Source organism: Myotis davidii, unplaced genomic scaffold (genome assembly GCF_000327345.1).
Source record: "Myotis davidii unplaced genomic scaffold, ASM32734v1 scaffold497, whole genome shotgun sequence".
NCBI classification, from domain to species: domain Eukaryota; kingdom Metazoa; phylum Chordata; class Mammalia; order Chiroptera; family Vespertilionidae; genus Myotis; species Myotis davidii.
Window position 1 is genome coordinate 2,019,541 of NW_006288434.1, and position 21,904 is coordinate 2,041,444.

Sequence of the window (21,904 nt, forward strand, 5' to 3'; positions counted from 1 at the left end):
ATCTAATTGTCAGCTCAGTGACTCAATGTATTTCAATATTCAATGAGCACCCATGGACACGGACAACAGTGCGGTGATTGCCGAAAAGAAGGGTGTCGGGGACGGTGGCAGTGGGTATAGGGAAGATAAATGGTGATGGAAAAAGATTTGGCGTGGGATGTGAACACACAATACAATGTACAGGTGATGTGTTGTGTATTTGTGCATCTGAAACTTGTGTGGTTTTGTTAACCAGTGTCACCCAATAAATTTAATAAAAAAGGAAAAAAATGTTCAATGAATACCTGCTATTTCTAGAACCTAAACTAGGCATGTACAGAAACAAAGATGTAAAGGACAGTATGCCCTCCAGTTGTTAAAATTTCGTTAAGAGGGAAAGAAACACTGACAACGAGGATACTAAAAGGGCAGACAGTGGTGAATGCTGAAATATATAAATATAAACAAAGGAATTATATACATAAAGGTATCCTTTATCAGCAAAAAATATAATTCTTGCTGGAAAATAAGAAGGCTTCATGTAAGTAGGGATACTTGAGTTGGACTTTGAAGGAAAAGTAAAATTTAGGACCAGCAGGCGTGGCTCAGTGGTTGAGCATCGACCTATGAACCTGGAGGTCACGGTTCGATTCCTTGCCAGGGCACATGCCTGGGTTGCGGGCTTGATCCCCAGTGGGGGGCGTGCAGGAAGCAGCCGATGAATGATGGGAAGGCCTCAAAAGTGAGCAAGTAAATGACTTTAGCATATCTATACTTAAAATCATAATTCTGGAAACAACACAGAATATGAAGAAAAGCAAATAAACTGGGAAGCGGGAAGCCAGAGAGAAAGCTAGACATGGTTAATTCATAAACAGGGAAGTGACAATATCCACATTGGAAAGGAAGGGTGGAATACAAGAGATACAACAGAGATGGAACTGACCAAAAACTTAAGTAAATACTAACTGAATATGAAAATCAAGATTAGAAAATAAATACCTAAGTATCTTAATTTAGGAAGCAGAACAACTGCTGTTGCTATCAGCAAGGCTAGGGAATGACAAAGAAGCTGCTAGTTGGGAATAAACAGGTACTTCAACTCAGAATATTTTAATTTTGAAGTATTTGTGGGGGGAAAGGTAAGATTGTACACCTTCAGATGTAAATATAAGTCTGGTACATGGAGATCTCAGAATTAGAGATAAACAATTGACAATATATATCATATTTCAAGAGGAAAAGCAATGTTACACAAGAAGTCCTGTTTTTTTTTTACAATCTCAAGTACCAACTTAATCCACTTATTGGTCTAAAACCACCTCTGCAATTATATAATCATAGAATTACTGGTCAAGTTCTGCTTTTAGGGTGCAACTTCGCCATCTGGTGGCAAAAATAATGAATACAGGTTTATATATAATCATTTCAAAAGTTGAAAGGATCCCCTGTCATTTGACTTAGAGTGAAATTTCCAACAGTGTATTATGGGGAAAGGATCTTTCATCCTCCCTTTCTATCGTAATTACTATTTTTCTTCTCCTTTTCACTCTGGCCACTAATATATTCAAGCTAATAAACTAGAAGAAGTATTATTGTTAAAAACAAATCTTCCCACTCATAATCCAATACATACCACAATGTACATTGCAGTTAAATAACTATGAAATTAAATGTATTAGTAAAGTTCATGTTGCCAAGTTTCTTGCTTTCAACAACTAATAGTTGAGTTTGCTTAAGTAACAGAAATGGGATTTTTAAAACTAGATATAAGCATTGAACAGATTGGTCAAAAGAACAATACAGAACATCTATAGATATACCCTCACATATAATAACTAATATACATGACTAAAATGGCATCTCAAATCAGTAGGAAGAAAAGATTGCTCACTCGATAAATATAGTGGAACAAGAGCTAAGCATGTGTAACGATAATAAATGGGAAGTAAATAAGTAGTTTATAATAATTAAAACATACTTAAATAAGTAATGTTTAAATGCTTAGGTATTTACCATATATCATCATAAAGGAGCCAGATGCTTGCAGCTATGTGAATGTATTCAACCTGCCACCAGGTAGCTGGTTCCACCTCTGTCCTCCACTAAATAAATGTGGAATTATGTTGCCTCTAAGAACCACAAAATTTCACTCTGTTATGCCTCTCTAGCTGCCACTAAGCTATGAAAGGCCAGGGGTGTTTCCCTCACTAATGTATTTCGAGATGCTTTTGTGCCTTGCTCCTACTCTGCACTAGCAGTATTGACATCCCTTAGGAGCTACTTAGAAATACAGACTGTCGGGTCCTCCCTCAGACCTACCAAATTCAAATCTATATTTTAATAAGATCGCCATGATATGCATGTGATTTAAAGGCTAAGAAACCACTAGGCACTCACGTTAGACACTGTAAGGGTAAGCAAATTGTACATAAAAAAATGATTATTTCAAAAGTATTTTGAAATAAAAAAACACTTGAAAATCTCTAACAATATTTTGCATTTAAGTTGATAATAAACATTTTCCATCTTTATGAATAAAGGAACTAAGTAAGTATTCATTAACTCAAAGCTAAGGTCTTGGGTCAAGTTGGTATTTATTAACTCAATTAATTCTAACAGGTTATGAGGAAAGCACCTATAGAACTAAAAAGTCAGAAACAGGTCAAAACTACTGTAGCAGGTAGTTACAAATTATACTAAAGCTCCTTAAAATTAGGAAACATAACATACTTTTCTATTTCTCAATCATAGTTCTAGGTCCATAAAGATTTAAATTTAATTGAACCGAAGCTTCTCTTTGAGGACACTAGAATGGTTTTTGAATGGTACTGAAGAAACAAATGACTAACAATACTTTAAACTGGAGTTATAGTCCTTATCAGTAGCTCCATTTCACTGTTCAACTTAAATACTCCTAGAACACCCATTCTGGTATGAAGGGAGAGAGAGAGAGAAATGAAGACAAAAAAAAGAGGGAGGAAGGGAGAGATGTGGAGAGAGGAGGGGAGGAGGCAGAGAGGATGAGGAGGAGGAGGAACTGGGAAGAGGGTGGGGAATGAGTAAACAGGCTTAACTGACACCATTTAAATAGTAACAAAAAAACTGAGTAAAGCCAAAACCGGTTTGGCTCAGTGGATAGAGCATCGGCCTGTGGACTGAAAGGTCCCAGGTTCGATTCCGGTCAAGGGCATGTACCTGGGTTGTGGGCACATCCCCAGTGGGAGATGTGCAGGAGGCAGCTGATCGATGTTTCTCTCTCATCGATGTTTCTAATTCTCTATCTCTCTCCCTTCCTCTCTGTAAAAAATCAATAAAATATATTTTTTAAAAAACTGAGTAAAGAAAGGAGAAATTTCAACAGCATTAAAATAACTACTGCCCAGCCAGTGTGGCTCCGTTCATTGACCATAGTCCCATGCACCAGGAAGTCGCCAGTTAGATTCCAGGCCAGGGCACACGCCCGGGTTGCAGGCTTGACTGCCAGTGTGGGGCATGTAGGAGGCAGCTGAGGAATGATTCTCTCACATCATTGATGTTTCTATCTCTCTCTCCCTCTCCCTTCCTCTCTTTTTAAAATCAATAAAAACTTAATTTTAAAATAATAATCCTATATAATAAAAGCCTAATAGGTTAAGTGTCCAGTCGTCCAGTTGTCTGTTCAAGCAATCAAAGTGTAATATGCTAATGATATGCTCAGGCAGCTCAACTGCTCACTATAACGTGCACTGACCACCAGAGGGCAGACGCTCCAACCGGTAGGTTGGCTTGCTGCTGGGGTCCAGCTGATCAGGACTGAGCGAGATAGGCCGGACATGCCCTGGAACCCTCCTGCGCCGGTCCCTCCCTGGCTGGCCAACCTCCCGCATCCCTCCCTGGCACGGATCATGCACCAGTGAGGTCCCTCAGCCTGGCCTGTGCCCTCTTGCAATCTAGGACCCTTTGGAGGATGTCGGAGAGCCGGTTTCCCACAGGTCAGGCTGAGGGACCCCACTGGTGCACGAATTTGCGCACCAGGCCTCTAGTAAATAAAATAAATAACTACTTACTCTCTAAAGCAGGAGTTGGCAAACTTTTCTGTAAAGGGTCAGAGAGTAAATATTTAGGTTATGAGAGCCATATGGCCTCTTATAACTAATACTCAACTCTGGAGTTGTAGCTGAGTCTATGTAGCCATAGACAATAAGTAAATAAATAGTTGTGTCTCAATAAAACTTTATTTACAAAAACACAGGGGGCAAGCCAGATAGAGCCCCAGGGACATAGTTTGTAGACCTCCTGCTCCAGGGGAAAGAATTCAAAGCGTTTACAGATACCTGCCTAATAAACTACTATAGAATCTGCATTTAAAAATAATAAAACAAATGCTCTTTTTGTTTATAGTAAGGGGACTGAATTATTCTGGGGGAAAAAATGAATCTTCCAAAAGTTTATATAAATTATAACCAATTCCATTTTCTAGGCATAAATTCCAAATTTGATATTAAACTCTTCTTCCCTGACTAGTAGTATAGGGAAGTGTAAGAGGCAGCCGATCAATGATTCTCTCTCATCGTTGATGTTTCTAACCCTCTCTCCCACTCCCTTCCTCTCTGAAATCAATAAAAATATATTTAGAAAAAGAAAGGAAGGACATAATTATAGAATACATTGAGTCATTAAAATATGCTTCTATTAGTAATGCAGCCAGAGGCAGTAGGCAAAAAGAAAAAAAGTAACTACATCTTGCTTCCCCACAGTGGGTCGAATTGTACTGTTTATTCGGCTAGTACACTGTCAAAGAAACAAGCATTAACAGATAATATTGGAGAATAATGTATTTGTTCTTAATCATTCTTCAAAGATTAGTGCTATATTTCTAGTTCCCTACAATGATGAATTAATCACTCATAAATTTGTTGGACTTATTTTTAACATCCACAACTTCCTAATGATATGCATTCTAAAGCTTTAAAAACTATTATGTGACCCAGTATTTTAGTATTTCCTTTTATTCTTCCTAAACCTACCTTTCTAACCTCCAAAGGAGACGCTCTAATGTAGTTATCTATTTTGAAGAATGAGCCAATGTTATCTATTTTATTAAGTCATTCGTTTAAAATCCTACCTCCCTTGGTTAACATCATTTTCTTCATCTAAGCTCATATACCTTGGCCATTACGGCTGCCACTTTACAGATACTGCTACTGTCCCAACCAACACTGCTTCATCATTCACCATTCCCTACATAGAAGCTTCTTGTGATAATATTTGTAATACTCTGCCTGAATGCTTTCTCTGGCAACAGAAACATGCTTGGCCAGAGCGTTAACAAGCCCCGCCCTCCTCCCCGGGAACAGACCTAGGCCAACAAAACAGAGAATTATGGATAAATACCCCAGCCTCCTAGCCCATCCTGTGTTATAACTCTGAGGTGGTGATACCCCGTCTCCTAGAAGTCCCAGTAAGACTGAGACACAGTTGCCAAAAGAGGTAATCTGCTCTCAAATGCAACCAGTGTTACGTTCTTTCTCTTATTTGGATCATTTCCCACTCCCCTACTGGTGGTTTCTGAGATCGCCACCCAAATAAACTATCTGCCCTCAAACCTTTGTGTGCTTAAGTTCTCAATCTAAGATGATCTTCCTACCTTAAAATTCTTGGCTTCCTGAGATTCTGCACTGAGATGTGTTCATAGTATTCCAGCCATGAAATCACCATGGCCTTTTCCAAAGATAGAATTGCATTGTCTGTTTCACTTTTGCCAAAAACAAAACTGGTGCATCATCATTTTATTATTCTTCCAAGACATTAGCAACACATCTGTGTGACGGCTTTCGGCACCATCTGAAGGGGACTCCCACTTATCTTACCTGTTTTAACACTTTTCAGAACCCACCACCCTGTGAGTACAATTCAGATTTTTTCCACAAGTGCATGACTTCATATCTGTTCACCCAGAAACGTACCTGCCATTACTGAATAATACATACGGTATAAACCAGATTTTCCTTTAAAATTTTAATTCAAAAATAGAAATATGGACTAGAAAAATAATCCTCTCTTGGAAATCTTTTCATTCTTCTCCTTCCAAAGGTAGGAAATATAAGAACCATAAACACTATTGTTAAAAGTCTAACACTTTTGTCAAGGAAAAGGCATTAAAACTGAGCCAAAATAGTAATAACAGAGTTAGGCCATGGATATATCAGATTCATAAAACCCTTTTACCTGTGTTACCTGCTTGGAAAACCACTGCATCCTTCAGCCCAGGGCAGAACCTTTAGAAATAATGTTAACCTTCCCCATTCTCTTCCCCACTTCCAGCCAGTCCTATCGATCCAGCCTCTTCTTCATTCTCATTGCTCTTATCCCAGTTTCTTCCCTCTGACAGTAACCTCCCATCTAAGTTCCCTGTTTTATTTCACTCCTTTTTCTGGAAAACCTGATAACCCACCACTTCCTCATCAAACCTAACATTGTTCAAACCTGTCATAGCTAAAGTCCTACACATCACTTTCATCACTTTTATACAAAACATATGGACATTGACATTACACTTAGACAACTGGTTGCCTAAACATTTCATGTATTTGTATTTCTGTTTGAAATAAAGATTAAAAGTAGTAATGTTTACCTAAAGATGAAGCAAAATGTTTACCTGTCTGAAGCTATGTCACTGGCAATTTGGTGCTTCACTCCTGACCCATTTTTAATAGAATCCTGTCTTGTGAGCCCATGAGATCGACTTTTCTCCGCGGCAGGTACAGATAAGTCACCTGAGGGTCCTGGGAACTGGGCCTGTTCGTGCAGTTTTGCTTTCTTCTCCTGAGGCGCCTCCTCATTCCGCAGTCCTCGGAGAGCCTTTTGATCAGGTTGCTGTGGGGTGTTAGGTCCACTATTATAGAACCAGGCTCCTGACTTGGTGAGGATTTCTTGTTGTTTTCGGCACAAATTGCATACCCACATAACCTGCACATGAATACAGAGGGGAAAGAAGTGAGCGTTTCCAAAAGTTGTCCACAAACAAAAAGAGAGACAACTCAAATCCACAAAAAAAGTCTATGGTAATTCTTTCTGAAGTTAACATGTAATCCAGATTAACAGCTACCATTAATTAAATTGCATGTCCTTTCTTTAAAGTTTGCCAGAATCTGTACTAATAAAAGGGTAATATGCTAATTAGACCAGACATCTTCCAGACAAAGCCACAATGGCAGGGGCCAAGGCAGAGGCGGTTAGGGGCGATCAGGCCAGCAGGGGAGAGCAGTTAGGCGGTGATCAGACCAGCAGGGGAGGACAGTTAGAGAGCGATCAGGCCAGCAGGCAGGTGAGCGGTTAGGAGCCAGAGGTCCTGGATTGCGAGAGGGATATCTGATTGCCAGTTTAGGCCTGATCCCTCCCGGATTGGAGAGGGTGCAGGCCAGGCTGAGGGTCCCCCCCAACCCCATGCACAAATTTCGTGCACCGGGCCTCTAGTAATTATATACAATAGATATGGTTACTGGTAGTAGAAATGCCAAACAAATTAATAGTTGTTTATTGTATTCTTTATTTTTTATTTAAATTAGAAGCATAGTGCAGTTCATAGAAAATGGATTTTGAGGCTCCATATATTTGGGTTTAGATACCAAATCAAAGATTAGAAACTTTGCAAACTTCAACAAGGTACTAAATATTCACATCGATAAAAGTTACTTTCCTAACTGATAAAATATGGATCTAAGTATGATAATACTAACTCTCCTGTGTTGTTTTGAGGATTGAAGATTAAAAATAATTTATATAAAATGTACAGATGATATATCATAGAATGGTACACTTAAAACTTATATAATTTTATTAACCAATGTCACTCCAATAAATTTAAGAAAATAAAAAAATAAGTGTCTAACACAATGCCTCATATATGTTGGACTTTCAGTAGATTACTATATTAGTATATTAAGTTAATCTTCTATCACCAATTATAGTATAGGCTTCCTAAGGAGGTTTTATTTCTTTTAAGTAGCTCTGAATAGCTAAATAAAGCTGGGAACATTGTTGAGCTTCAATAAAAACCTATTAATTGCTCATAGCTTCTAGTCGGACACTTTTTAGGTGCACAGTTCAACAGTGTTAAGTACATTCACACTGTTGTGAAACAGAATTCCAAAACTTGTCCAGTTTGCAACACTCAAAATCTATACCATTTTATAGCATATCTCTTTTCTCCCAAACTCAATACCCTGATAACCACCATTCTACACTTGATTTTTTGATATAATTATGTTTTTCAGATTCCTGTAACCCAGGAATATCATAAATAACATCTGTGTGACCAGAAAGTCTTCGCCCTCTTCTGAAAAATATTTTTCAATTAATCAGAAAAAAATAAAACCACATGTTCATAAAATAAAAGGTGAGTTCATATTTCAAATGAGTGACTCTGATGCTTTATGTCAAATACTAAATCTTATACAACTCTCTATATTGCTGAACAATTTCCTTATGGCTTAAATAAATTATGGTAATATAGACCATTAAAAGAAAAATTCAACATAGGGTTTTCAACTGATACAAGGATATTTTTGTAAAATACCGTTTAAATTTTTTGTTTAATTGCCCATTATTCCAGTTCATATTGTTTGTGTAATTCCATATAATACAACATTTTATTTAAGCACTTTTATGATTTTGTTCTCTCTTGAATTATATATACATTTCTTTTTTTCCCATACTAAAACTTAAAGCTCATTGCAGGCAAGATTGATATCACCTTATGCATAATAAGACCTATAAATCATAGAACAGTAAGACTTTCTATAATTACTAACTTGAATTTATGTGAAGTGCTTCTGGGGGATACATAATGAAATATTTGATGCTATTACATTATGATTTATGTTTCTTAGATTCTTGAAAGAATTACTTATCAATAATGTCAATGTATTTGACTATTTCATTTTTTGTAACTAAATAAGAAAGTGTTTTACAGGAAAATACCAAAATATCGCTCAATTTTTTAAAAAAATACCTCATAGTTCAGATTTCTTTTGGTTTGAGTATACCTGAAATATATCTAACCCATTAATGGTTTCAAAACACAAATTTCAACCAAAATCTTTTTCAGCCTTTCAATGCCATCTTGTGACAAATTTAGGTACTGCAGATCTTTTTTAAAATTAAAAGGCACATTAAATACAGAGCCACAAAACAATGTTCAAATAAATTAGGTTTGGATTTCAACTTTTCTGCTTATTTTAAGCAATTACTATTCATGATACAGTGACAATACATGCTATATGATTCCGTGATATGAATTTATCTAGAATAAGTAGCACTCAAAATTCAAGAGTAACAACCTTTCCTGCCTGGTAATTGACAATGAAAAAGAAATGATGAAAGTTTGGGAGGCAGACAATTAGCCAATCATGATCATCTGCAGAAACAACCTATTGCTGCTTTATTATTTATCACAAGGTAAGCAGGTAACGCAACCTCTTCTAGAGCAGGTTCTCAAAGAATATCCCTGGGACAGCAGCATCGGTGTCATCTGGGAACTCATGAGACGTGCAAACCTATTGAATCAGAAATTTGGGGTGAGACCCAGAAATATGTTTTGGTTTTTGTTTGCTTGTTTGTTTGTTGTGGGTTTGGGAGGGGGGGGTTGCCAAATCCTACAGATAATCCTGATGCCTGATGAAGTTAGAGAACCCGTGGTTAGGGCAGAGATTCCCAGCTCAGGGTAAAATGAGTTACAAGTGGGTTCCTCAGAGGAGCTAGAGAGGCCAATGGAGGTCATGATCAGCTTGGCCAGTTCACCTCAGTGTGAACGAGGTGAGTCTATGATTCCCGTGTGGTCCAAAATGAGAATAAGGACTGGAAATGCTATGGGCTTTGTTTTCCTCACCTGTGAACACCCAGTGGACAGTAACGTAAAATCAATGAGTATAAGGCATGCTATATGATTCGTATTAAAGACTCTCTACGTATTAATACTTACTCTTCCCATATGTTCTGGGCTATCCATATTGAGTGCTCTTTTCCTCATATCCTAACACCCAATTACCTTTATTTTTTTTCTTTCCTGTCTCCTCCCGCTCTTGGATTAATAGTTTATTCATCTTTAAAGCTTAGGAAGCCTAAATCTACTCCAAGCAGTACAAGGGACTGACAATTTCACTTGAAACCCTTACACACACAGCAACTTAACTTACAAATCGACGATACTGAACTATGTCTCACAGATACAAGCACATATACATGCTATGAGATAACTTTTCACTCACCGGCTATGAAACAATTAATGCCTATCAGAGGTAAATTATGCATCAACAGAATAAAATTTAACTTATATGGGAATAAAAGAGCAGGAGTTTTATTCATGGAACTCTTTATTTAACCAGTTAAATTAACCACCAAATACATCCTATGATGAGTGTTGTAAAAAATATCTTAGAAATTTGATATGCCTATAAATCACCATGGTTATTGGTTTTGTTGTCCTCATATATATCAAAAATGCCCAGGACAGTGATGGCGAACCTTTTGAGCTCGGCGTGTCAGCATTTGGAAAAAGCCTAACTTAACTCTGGTGCCGTGTCACATATAGAAATTTTTTGATATTTGCAAGCATAGTAAAACAAAGACATATTTTTGATATTTAATTTACATATTTAAATGCCATTTAACAAAGAAAAATCAACCAAAAGAATGAGTTCGCGTGTCATAGGTGAACCTGTGTCATAGGTTCGCCATTACTGGCCTAAGCCCTACAATTACAAAGTCATATAGAATTCAAAATCATAAGGTGTTGTACACTGACATAAATATGCCAAGTTTTTCAAAGTAACACAGCAGTATAAGAGATGTAATACTCATGACCTACATGCTAGCTACTGTGGCTCCAAGGCTCCTTTCCCGTCGGGGAGAAGGTGTCGTGGAAGCATGAGAGCATCCTTTCCCACTCCTTGGCCAAAAAATACGGTTTCTGCTCCACTCTACTGAACTCTGTCTCATTCTACTGGGGCAAACGGCGCTGGGCAGAAGGACCCTGGTCTGGGTCCCTGACCTGGCAGGGTCGGTAATATATGGACCAGATCCACACCCAGAGAAAGAAGTCCTGAGGGCTTCAGGTTTCTGTAAAATGGTCAATTCTTCTGCTCTGAGTGGGAGTTGTGGGATGGGAGGCTGGAGAGGTCTGACAGGAATCTAGTCTTCAGGGAAGGCGACCATAGCCTATCCCACCCGAAGCTGATGTTACTTAAAGAAATCGGTTTAAAAGTGCCAAGTTTTTAATAAAGAGTGGGGCAAAAGGAGGTTTATAGTTGTCCATATGGGAAGCAATACAATAATTAATCAGTAGTAATACAAGAATAAACTGTTTCATGTACTCACAACTGCAGAGCAAAATTAACTGAAGTCAGTAATCTAAAGAAATAGAACAAAATACCAAAGGTAGGAGGGCCTGAGGGAAATACCAGAAACGAGTGAACAGAGCCAGTTTAGAGAGTCAAAATGAACAATCTCTGTAACTTCTGGAAAAAAGAACATGACTGCCTATGACTGAACTTCAGCGTGCTGTCCATCGCACGTTAGCAGTAAGCTAGTTCCTTCGAAAGCGAGAGATAACAGTGTCGTAAGTACTGAAGGAGTCATTCCCTTTGGGAGTGTGCTCCACAAAAGAGCTATCAAGTGAGAAACTAAGCCTGGTTTCAACCTAAAGTAGAGAACTGAAATGCCTAGATCACTGAGTATCAATTTCCATGACTTTACAATAAATGACCAATTAAATTAGGAAAATGAGACTAGCACATAATTGAGTTGCAATTTCAAGAGCTTCATAACACGCTTAATATGATGGGTCCATCTCCCATGTTGTGGCAATTTCAGATGCCAAACATCAAATCAAAGACAGGGCATTATAATAAAAATGAAAGACGGTTCAGCTGAAAATACCATCATTTATTGTATCACCATGCAGTCAATAGTACTAAAAATTTTAGATAGCAGCACCACTATTTACCAAAACAACAACATTGAAAAAAAACTGCAACTTAGACTTAAAAAATCTCAAAAAAATTATAGAGAATAAAAGATTATAGTGAGCTCTACCACTTTGCATAAACTAATCTTTACCCCTCTTTCTGCTTTCCCAAACTCTATTTTTAATGCTACATATCACTTTGTTTTCTGCCATGATACAAATCTTAACAGTAAACATTTTTTTCTGCTAAAATAGGCATTGCTTGTATAGAAAGATTTGTCTTTCTGCACTCAGAATTATAGTTTATAAATAAAAATAACTTAATTAAAACAGAAACAAAATGAAAGAAGATGAGCAGAGTGTAAGCCTCAGGGCCACTGTGTCCCCAGAAGGAAAAGCAGCCACCACTGGCTGAGAGCACAGCTCTTTTAGGATCACAGAACTAAAAGTGCTCCATGTCAAATGAGGATCTGGAGTCAAGTTCACTTCCTGATGCCCAGGGCTTTCTTTATTAATAAAAGGGGTTGGAAAAACTATAGGAAAGCTTTCTCCAGCTACAGAGTCCACAGAGCTGTGAGTCTGCGTAAGTGGGACACAGTCCTCTAACACGATACTGAACAAAGCCAGCCTTGAACGTACAAGATCATTCATTTAAAATATCACTAGTATATTAATTTGCAGTATCACTCAATATCGAGATGGAGGCAAGATCCCAGCTCACTGCTGAAGACCTGGTCCTGGATTGAAGAACCCAGACACTGCATGAAGGCAATGAAGGCGATCACAAAAAGTTCATAAGAAAAGGATACACGCTCAGAGGTAAAGGAAGGGAGAGAGAGGAGGAAAAAAACTACAGCAAAAACATTTTAAAAATTCTTCCCGTAAAAAAAAAAAAAAAGTGGGGGAGGGGGAAGAGTCTTGGTTTCACATTTGACTCCTACCAAACACTGAGAGAACAGATAATCTTAGCCATAACCGGTTTGGCTCAGTGGATGGAGCATCGGCCTGTGGACTGAGGGGTCCCAGGTTCGATCGTCAGCCTGTGGACTGAGGGGTCCTGGGTTCAATTCCAGTCAAGGGCATGTACCTGGGTTGCGGGCTCATTCCTACTAGGGGGTGTGCAGGAGGCAGCTGATTGATGTTTCTCTCTCATTGATGTTTCTAACTCTCTATCCCTCTCCCTTCCTCTCTGTAAAAAATCAATAAAATATATATTTTAAAAAAAAGAACAGATAATCTCAAACTTATTCAACTAATCGGGGTTGGGGGTCGGGGGGAAGTTCCTCAACTAGAAAGATTTTAATGGCAAAATCAGAAAAAGGCAGTGAATTCGTTTCCTATGGCTGAAGTAACAAAATTACCACAAACTGGTGGTTTAAAACAACAGAAATGTATGAAATATATTCTCTAACAGTTATGGAGACCAGAAGTCCCCATCTGAATTCAGTATCCCTGAGCCAAACCCAAGGTGTCAACAGGGCCACACTCCTTCAGGGGGTTCTAGGGAAAACCAGTTCCTTGCCTCTTCTGGCAATCAGCTTCTGGTAGCTGCCTCCGATCCTTGGCTTGTGGCAGCATCAATCCAAACTTCACGAAAAGCATCTTCAAATTCCTCCGTATTACATCTTCATATCACCTTCTCCTGTGCGTGTGCATGTGTGTGTGTAAAATCTCCCTCTGTCACTCTCTTACAAGGATACAAATAATTACAATTAGGGGCCCACCCAGATAATCTCCCCATCTTAAGATCCTTATTAAATTACATCTGCAAGAATGCTTTTTTTTCCCTCCTACCATATAAGATTACTCACAGGTTCAAGGATTAGGACATGGATATTTTTTGAGGGGCCATTTTCAGCCCTCCATAGACAATATACATTTTAAATATACAGTGTTCCCCCCCCAAAAAAAAATGTACACACTTTGAATAATTATTCATTCCAAGGGGTTAAATCTGAAAAGAAACATCAATTGAGCTATCAACTGCTGAAGTGTGTATACATTTTGGGGGGACATTCTGTATATGAGAAAGAAATGAATAAGAGAAAAAACCTATTATGGGGAGAATTGCAACAAATGCAAAAATAGTTCAATATTGGAAAATATATTAATGTAATTCACCACATTAATAGATTAAAGTAGAAAAATGTGATCATATCAATAGTACAGAAAAACTATTCAAGAATTCATAAAATGCAAGATTCATTCATGTGAAAATAAAATCTAGCAAACAAGAAACAGAAAAGCAAGGCTTTAACCTGATAAAAATTCTATATCCTATTTTATACTTAATAAAAGGGAAGAGCCTTTTGTTCAAGGTCAGGAACAAAGAAAAATAAAATAAAGTCAGGAACAAATTAAGAATCCCTTGTATCACCACTTCTATTCAACACTGTCCTGGAGACACTGGATTAGTAAATATCCCACATGAGACAAGAAAAAAGATAAAACTGTCTGTCCTTATCTTAACACCATTTAATAATGATAGAAAATCCAAAAAAATCTACAAATATTAAAAGCTATAAGGGGCTGGACGAGTTTCATAGATCAAAAATAAACAGACTAGCCCGGCCACTGTGGCTCAGTTGGTTGAGCGTAGCCCCATGCACCAGGAGGTCGCAGATTCAATTCCTGGTCAGGACACATGCCCAGATTGCAGGCTCGATCCCCAATAGGGAGCATGCAAGAGGCAGCCAATAGATGTTTCTCTCTCATTGATGTTTCCATCTCTCTCTCTCCCTGTCTTCCTCTCTCTGAAATCAATTTTAAAAGTAAATAAATCAATAGGCTGAAATAAACAGCACTTCTGTACACTACTAATAACCAACTACAAATATTTAATTAAAAATTTTAAATATCTGTCGCCAAGAAGCATAATATACAAAAGTCTAAAAGAAGACTAACATAAGTGGAAAGATATACTCTCTTGGGATGAAAAGACAAAATACCCCGAGAATGTCAGTCTCCCCAAATTAAATCTATAAAGTTCAATACGATTTTAATCAGAACTCTATTACTGTGTTTCATGGAATTTATCAAGCTAATTCTAAAATGAATCTGAAAGAGCCAGGATAAGAAAAGACTCTAGATAATTCTGAAGAGAAATAACAATTTGAGGTGGACTTGCTCTACTTACTATAAAGTGGCAGAAATTAAGATAGTGTGGTATTAGCAGGGAGATGGTAAATGGAACATGGAGCATAAGAAAGGTTCTAGATACAGACTCTCACATATGTCAATGATAGCATCACAATGGAGAAAATAATGCACTGTAGAATTAATATAACTGAGACAAATGGTTTTCCATGCTGGGGGCGGGGGGAGAGGAGGGGGATTCATACCTCACACCACATAAAAAATCCATACCTATTGTATTAAACACTAAAACATGAAAGTCAAAACTAAGAATCTTTTAGAACAAATGTCAGGCAAATTTTCTGAAGTCAGAAAAACAAAAGATTTCTTAACTCAAATATAAAAAGCACAAAGTATATAAAAAGATAAATTCTACTGTATCAAGATGTTTAAACATTTGAACAGTACAATAGTAAGAGAGAATACACAAAGTAAAAATGAGAAAGCACAATCTGGGAGGGATTTTATTGCCATGTTTACAATTAACAAAGAATACGCATTCAGAATGTATGCAGAACTAGCATATTTCAGTAAGAAAAAAACAAACACTACAGTAGAATTAATAGGTCAAAGAATGAATATACAATTCCACTGAGAAACCCAAATGGACAATAAACAAATAAAAAGGTGCTTAACATCATCAGTCGGAAAATGCACATTTAAAACAATGAGTTACTATTCACACCCATCTATTTGGCAACAATTTAAGTCTGACAATAGGAAGCATTAGAGAGGAAGTAAAGGAACCAATACAAATATTTCCTCTCAGGATTGTAAATTATCTTCAACCAGTTTGGAGAGCCATTCCACAATATGTAGTGAAACTAGAAATGGCCACCTACATATTCTATGACCCAGAAACCTTAGAGAAATTCTCACGAAGGCACAAGAAGACATGAACAGGTATATTTATTGAGTACTATGTCCCTTAGAAAAACAATTTAGATAACTTAAATCAACATGAAAATGAATGAACTATAGCATATTCATGCGAAAGAATTAAAAGAATTATATTCAGCAGTAATGAAAAAAAGATATTTAGATAAATCTTAATTTTGAGATAATTCTCAAAATATGGTTAAAGAAGTTTCAGAAAAATAAATACAGGGTGTTCTATAATATAAAGTCAAAAATTCTTGCAAAATAATACTATGTGTGGTTTAGCAGCATATATGTATGAAAGTTAAACTGTACAAATAAAGAAGTGTGGAATGATAAGTATTAAAGATAATTGCTGTATCTCTAAAAAACATGGAAAAGTTTTAAGACTTGTATACCTGGTTGGTGTTATTCTCTAAATGTCTCAATGTATTTTAAATATTTCCAAATGAACAAGAGGGAAAAGAAAACATGGGAGGAGATTAGAATATATAACTAGGAATATATAAGTCCACCTCAATTTTAAAAGTGACTAGTGACTGATGAAGGTTAATTAGACTAGGGAAAATACTTGCTGATACTCATACTGAAAAGTTAATGTATATTTAACATAAACATATTAGTTAACTGAGAAGTAATTAGTGAATTTTCATACAAATATAATTTTTTTAAAATACCATACAGCATACTTCCAAGGGAAGGGGAGGTGGGTTTATGAAGGGGTGTGTGTACAGTAGCCAGGCAATTATATCAAAGGTAACCAGTTATCTGCACATATTTTGTAGTGTTGGTTTTATTTTATTTTCATCAAAGCATGTGATGTTTTATAAACTCCCTGTTCTCCATTAAATTTTATCAAAAAACTAAAGTGGGTACCAAAGTAAATTAGTCATGGAAATGAATTTAATTGTATAGGGTTCTTATCAGTATAAGGAATTCATAATAAATATTTGGATCTCAAAATATTATTTTAATTCACAATTGCGTTTTAAGTTTAAGTGTCTCTAAGTGGTTTTTAAAGAAAAGACAACTTTTAAGGCAGTAGGTATATTCAGCAAGATTAAGGAACGTGAACATTTCTGCAGTTACCACATTTCGCCACTAGTCTGTGCTCTAGCACTTTGGTCAAACTGGGCCCAAAGGCTTTGTATTTTGCACCTAAATCTTCCCTAAAAAATAAAATTTCAGTTAAAACTATAAGTTTGCCAAACCGGTTTGGCTCAGTGGATAAAGCGTCGGCCTGCGGACTGAAGGGTCCCAGGTTCGATTCCGGTCAAGGGCACGTACCTTGGTTGCGGGCACATCCCCCGTGGGAGGTGTGCCGGAAAAATCAATAAAATATATATTTAAAAAAAACTATAAGTTTAATAAAATCTTAAAATGCGTTGAAAGAGTATCGTTATTCACATTACAAAATGTGATATTAATTAGAATAATTATTTCCATTGCATATTAACTGATTAAAGATTCAATAGAGTAAATACAAATGTACTATCACTTGACAGTTTTCTTTTTCATCATTTAAAAGAACTTAAATTTTATGATGTATAATTATAGAACTACAAAATAATTTAAATTTAAAGTGAAATTAACCAAGTTCAATTTTTCTTGAAATAGAAAGCATATTCCTAGATTTCATTTAAAATGAAAACATATTCACCAGGTCCGTTTGGCTCATCAGTTAGAGCTTCAGCCCGACCAAAGGGTCAGGGGTTCAATTCTGCCCACGGGCATGTACCTTGGTTGCAGGTTCATCCTGGCCCCTGCCGGGGCCTGTGTGGGAGGCAACCAATCAATGTGTCTCTCTCAAGTCGATGTTTCTCTCTTTCTCTTTCTCTCTCTTCCACTCCCTCCCTCCCTCCCTACCCCTTATCTCCCTCCTTTCCCTAACTCTCTAGTCCTAAAGAGGACATCTTAAAAAAAACCCAAAAGCCAGAACATAATTATATGACAGAAAAGAGGTGGTAGAGAAAATAATGCTTTATCCAAATTGAAGAGAACTGGAAGTGTAAAACCAGAAGCAACACAGAGGAAATACTACCAAAAATATGGAGATATGGAAATCATTAGAACACTCTTAAGGAAAGAAATTTTAAGGAAGGAGTATTTTTTCAGAGAAAAGGTTCTAAGTATAAAGTTTCATTTACCTGTTTCTCCGATTCTCCCTAGTAATTATTTAAAACGTTAAGGTTAATGGACAAGACTATTTGGAATCTTCCATGGTTTCTTGCAAGTAAATTTTCAGAAGCCATGGACCCCACATGGACTTCCCTTCTGCAAACTGTTCTTCTTGCTCCCGTAACTACTGAAAGGCAATACCATCACTAACCATACACAGGAGTCTGACCTACATTACAGCAGCTCCCATGTAAAACAAGTCCAACTTGGCCCACCCAAGGGAGATTCACTATTCTACAAAAGTAAACTACCACAATGTCACATCATAAAATTAAAAGCACAGCATATACCAAAGCTTCCGTGACTTTGTATTTTATTCATCTCAAGCTTCACATGACCAGAACTGAGTTCCAGTCCTTTACCTTAACCCTGCGCCATCCAGTCTTACTCATAGCAGCAGTTACGGACAACACGCCAACTTCCCAGTGTGCCTCCGGCCAAAAACCATGGAATAATCTTTTTCTCCCATAATCCCACATATATTCCACCAGAACATTTTTTTTTCTGGTTCTACTTTAAAAATATATTCACAGAGATGACATCTCACCGCCTCCACCACAAACTACCCTGGTCTAAGTCACCAGCATCACCTGCCTAAATTACTGCAACAACTCATAACTGGTCTCCCAGGCTCCATCCCTTCTCATTCTCCTCATTAATCTATCGCAACAAAGCAGTGACAATAAACTTTTTGAAGTGTCTTAAAATATAAGTCACATCATGTCACTTTTCTGGTCAGAACCTTTAATACTTCCAATTTTGCTCCGAATAAAAGCCAAAGTCCTTACAATGACCCCAAAGGTCCTCTGCAATCTTACTCTAACCTTATTTCTCACTATCTTGACCCACTTGCCCTGCTCCAGCCACACTGACTTCCTCGCTCTTCTTCCAACAGGTCCCGCCTGCTCCTAACACAGGACCTCTGTATCCACTATTGCCTCAGTCTGGACGGCTTTGACCCTAAGTACCTGCAATGCTAACGCCCTCAACTCGTTCAGGTCGTAGTTCAACTGTCACTTTTCAAGGCCATATGAACTAAAATAGCAACACCACTCAGAATTAAGTATTTTAATTTTCCCCAGGACACTTACACCTTCTATTATTTATTTATCTCATTGGTTATGTGCTTCTCTTAATTAGAATATGTCTATTTTAGTTCACTGCTATATTCCAAGTGCCAAGAAAAGACCAAGTTGTGTCCAAGGAATGAGTGAATTAATATAGTAACCATTAAAAGTAAGAATATTACAATGAATAATCATTATATAAATCTGCTTACTTAGCAAATTTCTACAATCCAAACACCATAAGTTTCATAAAATTATCTCTAAAAAAGTAATCTTTAAGAACTTTCCAAATTCAATTATTATAAAATATATTTTTCTGATAAAAATATTTACTTAAAATTCAAAATGCTGAAATAAAGTATTTTAAATTTGTTTTATATACACTAAAATGGCTTAAAGATTTAAATGAAAGTAAAATATAGATAGCGTACCTCAGAGGTTTCCAAACTGGTTCAATAACCAGTGATGTATTAATTGATTTTAGAATCTTACTAGGTCTTTTACGGGGGCGGAGGGGCCCACATTTTTTTGTCTGTTTTAGAGGTGATAAATATGTTGCTGCTGCCACTGCTACTAACAACAACAATAAATAGCATTTTTTAGTTCCTCCTGTTACAGGCACGCTTCTAATTCTTGTGTATTTATTATCTCATTTAATCCACTCTAAATTCCTCTCCGTTTATTCAGAAAGAAACTGATGACAGAGGTTAAGTCACATAGACAAGGTCTTCAGCTGTGAAGCAATGAAGCCAGAATCCAAACCTCAGTCTTTTATAACCAAGGGACATAAAATTGTTCATATGAACGCTGCCTTAAGCCTCATGTGGCAGATGACTTTGGTACTCAGTGTCAAACTCCTCGCCTTACACCTGGTTTCAGCCATAGCTGTGCTGGACAGTGACAGCAACAACTGAACCCAAAAGCACTTCACACCCGCCGGAATGGATGTAATTTTTTTTTTTTTAAGGAAAATAACAAGTGTTAGCAAGGATGTGAGATACTGCAACACTTGTACATTGATGATCGATATATAACATGGTACAATCATTGTGGAAAAGTCTGACAGTTCTTCAAAAACTTAAACATAGAACTACTATATAACCCAGCAATTCCACTACTAAGAAATACCCAAGGTAATCATATAGGCTACTTTCAGTGCGTTCCTAGTGAACACTAGCTTTTAATTATTAATGTCTCTGATTTTTCAACATCACAATGCCTTCTAATATGATGCTGTTAAGTTAAAATTAGCCTCACGTGGTACCATCCACACCTAAATAAGCATACCCCCCATCCCAAGAAGCACAATGTGCTGGCTTTTTTAAAAGGCACACGTACGGCTCAGCAAATTCTCTCATGATAAACCTAAAAATAAATTCCACACAAAGGCCAGCTCCCCGTGCACATCCTGCCCAGCAGACACACGTCCCTGAGGAATCACTACCTATTCACTGAAAGCCCAGGTCGGTTACTCTGGCCATGGCTAGAGCTAACCTCGCACTATTCTTAGAGATCCAATTTGGTCAGCGACCAGGTTAATTACACTCGGAGTGGCTCTTAGGTCACCTGGACCCAGGGAGTCTGTGGCAATAAAGCACTGGAAGGTTCCAGACAGGAGCACGCCTTGATCGTCTATGCACATTTTAACCTGTTCCACCAGCCGATAAAATAGAACATCCCTCACAGAAGGCGTCAGTGGGAGGAAAGGGGGTCAGAGGTAACGCTTTCAACAATAAAGATTTGATTAAAAAAAAAAACATTAAAAAAGGGACAGACCCTAAGGTATATGATTATGGCACTTAAAGACCTTGTCTGTTATATAAATAAATAGCCTCTGAGCCAGGAGGCTTCAGGAAAATTTTGTATTTTGTTACTGGAGACAACCAGTCCCTGAGACACAGATAAAGAAAACCTTTGGAATGCACAGAGGAGTGAGGAATCCATAATAAAGACATGATTGTTACACTCTCTAACTAACCAGTTCGTCTTAATTTCTAATTTCTCATAATACCAAAATGATTGGACCAAAATTGGAAAACCGATGTTAAGAGAGGAAGCATCACCTGGCCGGATGCAGCCAGTTTTATCTAGGCTCATTTGATATGCAACACTTTAATAAGTTTAAAATGTTTTAGTAATATTGAAGCTTAAATCAAAGTAACAAATTTAAAATCTTCCCACTTCAATTTTGGTTTTATGATGCGGTTATTAAAAATATTAAAATAATTAGCTCACTTTATTTTTTTATTATTTCACCTGCTCATGTTGGGTTGAGGGCAGGGAAAGTTTAGTAATATCAAAGGATGTCTATGTCATTCAATTAGGCTTACAATAAAAGAAACAGATTAGTAGTAGTAGTTAAACTTGTGATTTTATTATAGGAGTTGGCCCTGTCAGAGCTGTTATATTCAGTTTCTAGGACAATTTTATTAAGGCCATATACATGTTATTATGTGATTGAACAAAAATGCAAAAGCGAATACTCTACTATTGTTTAGACAGTATTTACAAAAATGCAGCTACTGCCTAGATGAAATGGAACAACCAAAGATACTATAACAAAAAACTCTTTTAAGTATATGCTAAATTGCAACACTATATGAGAATAGCGATGGGCAGGAACATAGGCACAGGATGTGGAAGCTCGGTAATGTGCTTACATCAGGAAAAGCAGCAGACTGCAGTGGAAACAAAGAGCACCTTGCTCTGAATATCATTG

General features: G+C 37.2%; 1 protein-coding gene across 13 annotated transcripts in view; it reads right to left on the bottom strand.

Moving 5' to 3' along the window:
• Positions 1-21,904, bottom strand: part of RIMS2 (regulating synaptic membrane exocytosis 2) — a 296,933-nt gene that overhangs the window by 259,160 nt on the left and 15,869 nt on the right. For all 13 annotated transcript variants that reach the window (XM_015561714.1, XM_006760263.2, XM_015561716.1 and 10 more), the window contains exon 3: positions 6,620-6,930. In XM_015561714.1, coding sequence (XP_015417200.1) covers positions 6,620-6,927 — 308 coding nt within the window. In that variant the 5' untranslated portion in view covers positions 6,928-6,930. The remainder of the gene's footprint in view (positions 1-6,619; positions 6,931-21,904) is intronic.